Genomic DNA, 11,583 nt, shown 5'->3' with positions numbered 1-11,583 from the left:
ATTTTTCATTGCTGTGCTACAGAGTTGTAAACTTGATAGTATCATTTTCTGAAAATTTTCGTTTTTTGCCAATTTCTAATAAAAAAATTTGCGGCGTAAATAAAAAAATTCGGAACAGACACTAGATTTTAAGTTCTTTTAAATGCAACAAACATCGTCAAATTTGATGCAGTCGTGGCTGAGAAAAACGAATTCTCTTTTTACATGTATTTAGATAGAAGCATCACAGTTTATTTTTCATCTTGGGTTATACATTTATTTTCGTTTTCTGTGTTATTTATTCATTAACTAATTAATTTTTTAATTCATATTAACACCCGATTCGTGGCCTATCCTCCATAGTGGGTTTATGACATTAATTGAGACTTCATCATCATCATCATCATCATCATCATGTAGGAGCACCCGAGCTTAAGCTTCCTAGAACGCGAATGGCAGCACATAAGCAGGCACGCGGGCAGAGGAAGAAGAAGGTCCAGACGGGGCGAGAAGCCTGTGATCCTATCTTTTGGAGCCTCCATTGTTGGGTTCAGCCACAGAAATGTTTGCTTGGCGATCCAAAATTACCTAATTGAAACCAATCGTTTTCCATGTTAGATTGATCGTTCTCCCTCCCTACCATAGCTTTCTTTTATTTCTTATCTATTATTAATTATTATTGTAATTATTATTATTATTTTCTTATACCCGGTTTTCATCTAATTATCTATTTTTTTTTTCTCCAGACACAAAACGTTTACTTTTAAGCTCACACGCCCAAATTGTTAACTCCCTTGTTTCATTATTATTTTTAGGCACCTAATTAAACCGCCCGATTCTTGGCCAATCCCCCACTGTGGGTATGTGCCACGGCCACATAGGACAACAACAACAACAACAACAGCTCGAACCGTTGTCCTCAAGGATCACGATCAAGTGCGGCCTTCGCGAAGATGAGTGTACGGCAAAACGAGGACAGGGCGTCCAAAGAGAACGGGGACGCGGTGGTGACCGAAACGGTGACGACCAGCGTGCCCATGGACTCGGAAGCGTTGCGGGCAACAGCGGGTTCCACGCCCCCGCTGCACCCCCGGGCCTCCCCGTTGCACAAGGCCAAGCCGTCCAAGGAGAAGGCGCGCGCTCAGACCAAGGGCGACAAGCAGCGCTCCGTCCTGTCTAAGGCTCGCTCGCGCTCCAGGACGAGCGTGTCGAAGCTGAACGGCTCCAGAAGCACGGGCACTAAGCAGGCCAGGAAGCCCGCGCCGCCCCTTCCACCTCCTCGTCCTCCTTCGCCTGCTCCGCCTAAGTTGAGGAAGGCGCAAGCGGTAAGACAGAGAATGTAAGCGAAGCACGGCCTCGGAGATCGGGCAGCGCACGGTGTTAGCCCGCGCCGCCGGATGTCGGAGGCCATGGAAGGAGTGCGCTGCGTTTTTATCTGCGAAACAATCGAGGGAACCAAGAAGAGAGGTTTACTCTTAAAAGATAGTAAGTCTTTTACTCGTATATACGCTTTCGCGGTTGGTGGTCGGACTTTCTTGGTCGTACAAGAAGGCGCCCATACAAAATTTGTGCGTTCACGCGCAGCCTATAGTTGCAGGCGCGTTCACCGTCGAACGCCAATAGTAAGCCAAATAAAAAAAAAGGATGAGAACGTAGTTCTCACAGACTTATACAAGTTCTAGAAATGGCATTTTTCAACGGTAGCATAAATATTTCGTCATGTTTATTTAAACAGCCAGTGCTGCTGCGGGGTTCGCGAAAATAGGTAAATCGGTTACAAAGCAAGGGTAGAACACCGCTGCGTTGTTGACGTGCGGTCAGTCCTGCCTGTTTCTTCATAATTTTGTGGCTGCTGGTATTGGTATTGTTCCGCGGTAGCAACACATCACTGTGAAAATAAACCTATTGCTGGCATACCGTCTTCTCGTTATGGTGGAAGAAAGAATTCTAAGTCGCAGTTCTTCTGGTTGTGTGTATTTACGTTTTGCGATGTCCAAATAAACTTCCACTTGTGCTTGCCGGCAAATGCTTTCGCGCGAGAGCTTAGGGACGTCTGAAGTTTTAGTAACTCTAGTAACCATAGTCGGTTTAGTTACCTGTGGCGGAGGCTGGAGAGGGCTCCGGCATCGCTACAGATATACTGGTTAACGGCTCTGTCCTTCGCGGACGTAATGAAAGAACGAATGGTACATAAATGTTTTCGATAAAGAACGTCCCTTGGCGATTTAGCGGTGAATGCCAGAGAAATTCGTCAGCATTACGTAGCACATCTTTGAGGTCCCGGATCCATGATTTAAAATGCGCACGGCTGGCCGTGCTACGGCGATGGCCGGAAATTCAGTGAATATCTTGGGTACTTATGTGTACTGAGTCTAGCCCTAAGAGCGTTAGCATTTGTTGTTATTATTCGTACTTTGCGTTTCTTTGATAACGTGCACCTATATCTACAACTCCTGTATGCGCTTGCATTACTATTGCATACTGGTACGTGCTTACGAACTGGCAACGTTTACTTTTTTTTTTTTTTTCTGGAGGGCAGTCCTTATTTCGGTGTGAATAACGCCTTTAGCCTCGATCTGCGTGGCCTGTTTCTTTTGTAATTGGACCAAAATAAATTTCAACTCTGGTCATAGTGACATCCAGTTGGCCTGCGTTGGCCTGGCATTCAGGCCTTTATTGCCTCCAGAGTCACTTGGGGGCTGCCGTCTTCCGCTCTACAATCACGTCCGTGGTTATCGCGCATTTCATTTACTTCACTTATCGGCTCACTGTACCACTCGTTTACGTCATCAACGCAGGTCCCAGCCGGTCCGCTGGCGACGTCGACGCCGAGCGAGTCCCTCGTGTCGTTTTCGAAGGAGGTGAGCAACGACGACCTGCAGCTGCCTCTGCTGCCAACGCGGCCTACGAGCTCGAGCCAGAAGAAAGCGCCGGCCGTGCCCGAGGAAGTGAAGAAGAGCTCGCGGAGCGACCCTAAGGGAGCCGCGATGCAGGCACCACCGAAGCAGGCGGCGGGCGAGTCGTCCAGCGGTACGCAGGTCGCCGGCCATCGGCAGCGTGCGGCCTCCTCGGATTCCAGCCGGCCATCCACGAAGCCGTTCCAGACCTCCAGGACGTCCTCTGTGACCACAAGTTCGTTCCGTTTCTCTGATGCATTACGTAGTAATGTATGTATGTATGTATGTATGTATGTATGTATGTATGTATGTATGTATGTATGTATGTATGTATGTATGTATGTATGTATGTATGTATGTATGTGTGTATGTATGTGTGTGTGTGTGTGTGTATGTATGTATGTATGTATGTATGTATGTATGTATGTATGTATGTATGTATGTATGTATGTATGTATGTATGTATGTATGTATGTAAGCACACGCACACCTTTTACATGTATTTAGATAGGAGCACCCGAGTTAAAGCTTACGAAGCCTTAGCTCGGGTGCTCCTGTCTAAATACATGTAAAAGGAGAATTCGTTTTTCTCCGCAACCACTGCACCAAATTTGACAAAGCTTGTTGCATTTAAAATAAAAACTGAAAGTCTAGTGACTGTTAGTCTCGAATTTTCGATTAATGTTGTCAATATTTTATGAAAAAGTGGCAAGTATCGGACATTTTCAGAAACCGAAACTATCAAGTTTACAGCTCTGTCACTCAGCAGTGAAAAAAGATATCACAATTATGTAAATTGCATCTAATAGTACATCTAAAGCGGACGAAATGAATATGTGAAACATGAGTCTTAAAACATTGTAATAGGGAAATACAGCTTTTGCAGAACTCTTGTACACAAGGTAACAAATATATGTAAGATATAAATAGACATATTTAATTTGTCTGCTTTGAGTGATCTAATGAATGCCGTTTACAGAACAGCAATATCTGTACTTGATGCTGAGCTATTAATTTGTAAACTTCGTGCTTCCATTTTTTTCAAGCTCTCAAATTTAAAAAAAATTTCTTAGCAAAATTCAGGTCCTAAATTGAAATTCCGGTTGCAACAGTCACTAGAATTTAACTTTATCTCTCAAATACCACAGATTTCATTAAAAACGGTCCTGGAGTTATCTCAGAAAAACGTTTTTGCGTTTTACATGTCTTTTTTTGCGTCTTCCTAAAGTTTCCTCTTGAGAGGAAGCTTTAGGAAACGCTGGCCGCGAACGCTATGCACGAAGGCGGGCTTTCTGGTAGAAACGCGGCTTTTTGCGTTGCCACGATGCGGCAGAGGTGAGCGCCATCTGGATGTATTGCAAGGAACTGGGCGCACCGCTCCGTGGCCCCCGAGATACTCAAGCGCCGGCGCGTGCAAATGGCGGACGCCGTAGCCAGTCTATGACTGGTAGAAACGCTGGAAAAGGGGTTTATTTTAGTTTTCGCGTAACGGAATTATGTTTTATCGCGCAGTCAAATTACAATCCGACACCCATCATGTCTGTATGTTGTGTGTAAGTTGTCCTTTACGATTTTTCTACGTATTCTAGCTTGAGAAATTTAAATAGTTCAGTAGCTTTCTTGCGCTACGTGAGCTAGGGCCCGAGTATAGCTGGTTCGAACATCTTTTTGCCGAAACAACGTGCCCGACTCGGGACGCCGACGCTGGATTTTCTGCGACACGGAGCGTTAACATTATTGCGCTAATATGAAGAGTCTCGAATAGCTAAAGGCCAACTGCCACGATATTATGTGTCGCGTAAGAAGTCTCGCTTCGGGTAGTGTCGGTATAGAGCAAGCTCCGTGAAAAATGTGAGGTTTTATATACGAGCAGATGCGTCACGAAAGGGCCATAAAAGTAGACGTTTTTTGATACCAAAATTTTTACAAATAAGAAAGAAAAGAACTGGACAGCAACGCCGCAATAATCTTTCGCCGGAAGTGGCGCATAACTACGAATGCGCGGCTCCACAGCATGACCTCAGAGATTGGCTGTCGCTCGAGCCTGGGAGGCGATGTTCTGGGACTTACGTCATATCCGCTAACAACCAGGGGCGCGCGATGTCCGCTTGGATGCTTTTTTTTTAAGGGCGGCTAATACGTCAGTTAGACCATTAACAGTCCTAGAAGCTTTGCCAAGATTGTGTCGGTTGTCTGCGCAATACTAATTTATAACCAATTTAGCCGAAGTCAAATTTCGTTGCAGTTTGGCTTCGAAGTGAGCGGCCAGGATAAAAGAACACGGAGAAGGTGAAGCGCTTCACTTTGTCTGTCTTCTTGTCGCACCTAACCGGACCCTTGTTGCGCTTTTAAGCATCGCGTCTATCCACGTTTTTTTTTCTCACCAACTAGCTCCCGTAGCAGGTTTACTCGCGTTTCAAGAAGCCGCGCGCAAAACTTACAGGTTGTTTACAATGCGAAAATTAAAGTTTTCAGACAGGTGCTAAACTAGCGCGCTAGTTAACAAGGTGTCCGTGCGGACACCTAAGCCTCCTTTCGTGTTCTTGTTTTTTTTTCTTTTTTGGTCATTGACAAGTAAGAAATTTTGTCACTTATGCACTCGAACGTTACAGTCGCGCTTATTGCCGTCTACGCTTAGAAGTGGAACGCGCTCCAGGAAAGATGCGCACGCAGTGTACAGCCCGACCGGAAGCGGCATCTCGGTGCAAACGAAGGCGCGGGAGGCTCCGGACCCGTACGAGATGGCGCCACTTCTGGAAGTCTTGGTGGACGACCTGAGGGAAGTGACGCAAGACTTCGGCAGGCGCTGCTCCTGGCAGACGGGCGCCCTCGAGGAGACGTCGGTGCCCAGGCTCCCTTTCAGCTCCACTACCGGGAGCGGTAACTGAGGTTTCAGCTCCCCGATAGGACTCGCGCACTATAGTGACATAGGTTTAGCTGCTGAGCACAGTGTGTATATATATATATATATATATATATATATATATATATATATATTGCTGCGGCGCTAAAATAATTCACAAATGTAAGATGTAAGTACAGAATATTTACGATACCTGTAGCAGCTGATAAGATGGTAGACACCGCACGGTGTCCAGAGCATCGTCGTCTGTGGACCACGCTTAAAACGTCTTCGTCAGCGTATTGTATATATATATATATATCTATAACTACTTATATATATATATATATATATATATATATATATATATATATATATATATATATATATATATATATCACGAGAAGCCAACAAACACTGACACCAAAGACAACATAGGGGAAATTACTTGTGCTTAATAAATAATATAAAGAAACGATAAATTAATAGAAATTAAAGTGGATGAAAAAACAACTTGCCGCAGGTGGGAACGCTTATGCGAATGCGAAGGTTGTGGGTTCTGTTCCCACCTGCGGCAAGTTGTTTTTTCATCCACTTGAATTTCCATTTATCGTTTCTTTATATTATTTATTAAGCACAAGTAATTTCCCCTATGTTGTCTTTGGTGTCAGTGTTTGTTGGCGTCTCATGATATGACTAACAAAAATCGGGACCCACGGTTAACTCTTCTCGTTTATATATATATATATATATATATATATATATATATATATATATATATATATATATATATATATATAATCTGGTATTTGTGTAAGGTGAAGCTTTCGCGAAGCGGTTACTTAAATGCTACACAACTAGACGCAATATGTACGGTGGGCTTTACCTTCGGCAGAACGTGCAATTTCGTGCAGTGTTTATTAGGTGTTTATGCCCTAAATATATTCCTGAAAAGCAGGCTAGAGCAAACAGGCGCACAAGAAGGAACCAGAAATTAGAACACGATCGATCGCCGTGCGTTCGTACATCCACATTTGCCACGCCTGCCTTTAGACAACGCGAATCCCTATAACAACTTTCTCAACAACATTAGGTCGTTTTATGAGCTACAGCAACGACAAGCCCTGCCGAAATAAAAACAGCAGTTCACGCGGAGGCACACCAGCTGTGGCACGTCGACACAAAGACGTCGCTCGCGAGGAGGATGGCGACGTCTGATGTTTGTCGAGAGATGTCACACACGAGATCACCGTGCTGCCAAACGTGGTGCGGAAGATGAACAACTGTATAGCACTAATTTCACCGCTTCGATAAAGCTGCATTTCCGATAGATCCCAGCATGTGCGTTGGATCTCATTATTTTCTTTTATTGCGATAGCAATTACATCCAGGCGCTTTTTTGTCGTCGCCGCGCGTCGTATGCTGTAAGTGCAAGTGAAAGCACGTAAGGGAGGTCGACGATCGCGGCTCAATCTGGCGCGCGCAAAGGAAGAAAGCAGAGAGCAAACGCGCCGTCTTCCGTCGCGCGAGAGGCCGTGGGAGAGGGGAGGGAGGGAGTGGTAGCGGCGTTGTGCTCCGGTAGCAATTGCGCATTTCGCGACCGGGCCCAAGGGTAACTGACGATCACGGTTCAATCTGGCGTGCGCGATGTATGGAGGAAAGCGGGGAGGCGGCGCGGGGGGGGGGGGAGGGGGGCACCTTCGACTCCGCCAACAAGTTCGTACTTTGCACGGCCGCGCATTGACGCGGCGACGGCAACGTTATTATTATTATTATTATTATTACTAATATTATTGCATATACCAATCAGTTTTGAAATTCGTGGACTGAACGGTATGGAGATGAGTTTCCGGGAAGCCGCATGGCCCCTTCAAAGCGATCGTATCAACTGAGCCGGAACGACGTCACAACCGGTTTCCCCACAGTTGTCTTTTTTCCAATTTTTTAAGTTTATTTTCTCTTCTTTCTTTTTTTACGACCTTGACATGGTGACGGCGACGTCACCAATTTTTTGTGAACGCCACCAATCATTTATTAATATTACTATTATACCATTATCGCTTGAACCAATCAGTTATTCCAATATTTATACTCGGCAGCCCCACCTCAGGTTTCTCTGCACACAGATTCGTAATGCGCGAAAGCAAGCTTTCAAGGCGGCCTGACGAGAACTGTTTTCTCTCTGATCAAATTTTCATTTTTTCCTTATCGCTTATACACCTACCAGTAATCTACACTTACAATATCATAACGATTAAATGTCTTGACCTCGCAAATTACGTATTTTTGTGCATTACATTACACCTTTCGCGTACATATTTTGCTTGGGTGCTTTCCAAAGAATGCTTACGCATTAAAAAAGACACACTCAGTGGCCAGTTCAACGACAGCATTAAGCAGCTCCATCGCAATACAGCCTTTCACATGCGGAGTTACCTCAATCCCACTACCGAACGAATGTTTACGCAAGCATACGCTCAAGTTACGTGCTCACTTGAGCGCCACTGTGCGCTGTTGTCATTTTGTGCCCATTTTGTGCAAGAGGAAAAATTCATCCTAAGCTTTATTTATCTTTTTTCCGTGACTTCAAGCGTAATATTACAAGGAACTGTGATTACACACAAACCGTGAATTACAGGGTTATCCCTATGCCTAGCTCATAACTAGGCTTCCCAGTTTTCGGCATATACCGACAAACACCGGCCGTTTTCTTTGAATCGGTGTGAAAAACGAAAAACAGGCATTTCGTTGTCTTAAGTTTACTTTCAATTCTACGATCCGTTCTTTTCTCTTATGTCTTTAGCAGCATTGCTGTGTCCAAATATTTAGGCCAGTCATTAGTTTCCGCGTGACAAGAAAATAGGACTAGATAGTACCCAGGACAAGCTTCTCGCAAAGCTCTTTGCACGCGAGCAGGGTGGATTCCTCCTCACCCTTCGACGTTTTCAAAGCCCCAATAAAGATCCATTTCTCTCCGGCATTCAAATTACACGTCGAAAAACACCGATTTGAAGGGAGAAAAAAAAAAAGAGTCCCAGTTTCGCCTGAAAGGTGACGTATCGATTGCGATAACAAATTAGTACACAGCTATACGAAATAAAGATAGTAGTTTTATTGGCCGTGTAAACTTCGAAAAAATTGGTTACTGAATTAACAAGCAGGGTGTTCAGCGTGCGCAAGCAAACATGAACACATCGCACTCGATGAGCGCGGTCAATGCGGCGAGAACACAGCGCACGCAAAGGTATCAGCCCTCTGCAGATCCCTTTCAATATACGGCGCGCGCAACCGCGTCCGTTCGTGCTAAGTACGCACTTGTTGGTGGAGTCGGAACCGACTCCTCCCCTCCTCCCTCTCGCGTTGAGTCCTCACATTCTTCCATATACGGCGCGCCAGATTGAGCCCTGATCGTCAGTTGCCCTTCCCCCTCATTGCGAAATGCGCACTTGCTGTCGGAGCACAACGCCACACGCACCCCCTCCCTCCCTCCACCCAAGGCCTTTCGCGTGACGGAAGTCAACGCGTTTGTTCTCCGCTTTCCGCCGTCACTCGAGCCAGATTGAGCCGAGATCGTCGGTTTCCCTCGCGTGCTTTCACTCGCAGGTACAGCACACGACGCGTTGTGACGGTCATATCACCCTCGGACTTTACACGAAACGTCACGGCGACGGCAAAGATGCGGCTGGAGTGTCCACATGATCGCAATCGCAATGATAAACACCGATAGATATAACTCCCAAATCTGAAGAAAAGTAAATACAGCCAACACGCAACCCTACTCATAACTACTCAGCGCAACAAAGCGGCTTCTTTCGCGTTTACGGCTATTCGATCTATAGAAGTGTTTCGGTCCCCAGCCCAGCCGGCGCCTGCTGCAGCGCGGGCCTCCGGCCGGCCGAAGCCTCCCGAGGGAGGCTTGGATTTCTTCTCGTTCGCGGTGGGCACAACGGCGAGCTCCATGCTATTCATCGTGGTCCTGTACTTCTTCAAGGGCCTACGCTCGCCCATGTCCAACTGCGGCGGGCAAAACTGCAGCGACTCGAGCGCTTCCTACGCCCCGCACAACTGACCATGCCGTCCAGCAACGCGTTTCCCTTCTGAGACAACGACAATTCTTTTTTTTTATATATACATGTATAATGAAGCGAAACTCATTCACGTGACACTTGTTCACATAGTATAGGCATCGAGTTAGCACTGTGTTCAACCGCGTTGCCAAGCGCTGCAAGACGAAACTTTTGGCCCAAGACCAACTCGCGATACGCCCTCCGACGCAAGTGAAATAAGGAAATCGAATTAAAATGATTGGTGGGAGTGAAATAATAAAAAAAAAAGTGGCGACAATATACGCAGATTTTAGGTATTATTGGAATCTGTGTTAATTCGAAGGATTTGCCGCACAACGCATGCGATGAAGTGTTTTTTAATATTTTCACTTGTGAAAATACCCGTGTACTTGGATTTGAGTGCATATTATAGCACCTCAGGTGGTCAAAATTAACCCGCAGTCTCCCGCTACGCCATGCCTCATAATCAGATCGTAACATTGGCACGTAAAACGCCACAATTGTTTTTTTAAAGCGCTTTGTTCCTCTTATGCTGCATTCTGCCCAAATTCGGCGGCCACGGCGAGAAATCGCCGCCGAGCTACGCTATTGGAAGATAAACTCAGCGCGCCGTCTGGTTTGGGCCAGTAACAGCTAGTAATTGGCGCGCACATCGTTTTCTCGTTTGCACAAGGACGTGGCATTAGATGTGATATGGATTTGATATGACGATAACTTGCTTGGGCAGTTGCCCACTTCTCCACTTGTTCAAGCAAAGGGAACCGGATAAGAGCGAATGGCTCTAAAGGAGACACCGAGCTCCTCGACCATGGGTATGATGATGATGATGGTGATGATGATGCCTCAGTGGTACAAGCACACTATGGCTAAACCCACTACGGTAGAGCGGACAATGCCGTAGGCTTCTTCATCGTCCTCTTTTACGCACAAGCAATATTTTTGTCGTTCTCAATATTCGTGGCGCATAACCACAGTGGTGGATTGGCCATGATGCGGGTGGCTAAGAGCAACAAGAAGAGAAACCGACATCGAAGCGCTAGAAGCATATTCCTCAGACCAACCACTCACCACTTCCGCCTTTAAAGCAGCAGTGACACGTACATGTGAAACATTACCAGGTCTACCACCCTGGTGACACATAGGAAGCATAAATGTTTGGGAAACAAGGCACTCTAGTTTGATAATAAAGTTGGTCCCAAAGTACTGGGTTTTGGGTCGGCGACAATATTGTGACTTGCTTGGGCAGTTGCCCCCTTCTTCTCCACTTGTTCAAGCAAAGGGAACGGGAAAAGAGACACAGAGCAAGATATGCTGACGTCGTCTGGTGATGATACTAGGTATGATGTCCTTGCTCACAGAAAAATAAGCAAGAGTGCGCCGCGCCACTCATCCAACTGTCCTAAAGCATGAAAGGCTGCGGTGTCGAGTCACCACCCCTACATTTATGCATGCACCGCTCTCGTTTGGCGATTTCTCTTTGTGTCACTTTTGCAACGAATTATAAACAATTAGAAGCAATTGAAGATTACTTACTGGGCTACCGGCGTTTCTCCTCATTGAGGAAACGGACCATATAAATATTCATTTATGAACTACCCTGATGGTCGCATATACATAGAACTTGAGTGGTGCTACAAGGTAAACAGAACAAGTATTTAATTTCAACAGTTTCGACCGGTGGACCCATCTTCGGAAGATCGGTCCACCGGTCGAAACTGTTGAAATTGAATACTTGTTCTGTTTACCTTGTAGCACCGCTCAAGTTCTTTACGTTTGAAAAGTAGCGTGAAGAATTCCT

The 11,583-nt window shown here is 45.7% G+C and overlaps 1 protein-coding gene across 1 annotated transcript; it reads left to right on the top strand.

Moving 5' to 3' along the window:
- The first annotated feature begins 886 nt into the window (after positions 1-886).
- LOC129383710 (uncharacterized) lies at positions 887-9,881 on the top strand. The gene is made up of 4 exons (XM_055068381.1): positions 887-1,304; positions 2,778-3,111; positions 5,550-5,756; positions 9,576-9,881. Exons 1-4 carry the CDS (start codon positions 933-935, stop codon positions 9,785-9,787), a joined length of 1,125 nt encoding a protein of 374 aa, XP_054924356.1. The 5' UTR covers positions 887-932; the 3' UTR covers positions 9,788-9,881.
- The last annotated feature ends 1,702 nt before the right edge of the window (positions 9,882-11,583 follow it).

This window comes from Dermacentor andersoni, chromosome 9 (assembly GCF_023375885.2).
Source record: "Dermacentor andersoni chromosome 9, qqDerAnde1_hic_scaffold, whole genome shotgun sequence".
Taxonomy (NCBI): Eukaryota; Metazoa; Arthropoda; class Arachnida; order Ixodida; family Ixodidae; genus Dermacentor; species Dermacentor andersoni.
The sequence above is the reverse complement of the archived record's forward strand: the minus strand, read 5'-3'. Positions and strand labels throughout refer to the sequence as shown.

Bases quoted from the DNA above. Each gene is read 5' to 3' on its own strand.
- LOC129383710 (XM_055068381.1), top strand. From the start codon at position 933: ATGAGTGTACGGCAAAACGAGGACAGGGCGTCCAAAGAGAACGGGGAC. The intron at 3,112-5,549 runs GTTCGTTCCGTT...ATGCGCACGCAG, and splicing joins GACGTCCTCTGTGACCACAA to TGTACAGCCCGACCGGAAGC. The intron at 5,757-9,575 runs GTAACTGAGGTT...TTCGGTCCCCAG, and splicing joins CAGCTCCACTACCGGGAGCG to CCCAGCCGGCGCCTGCTGCA.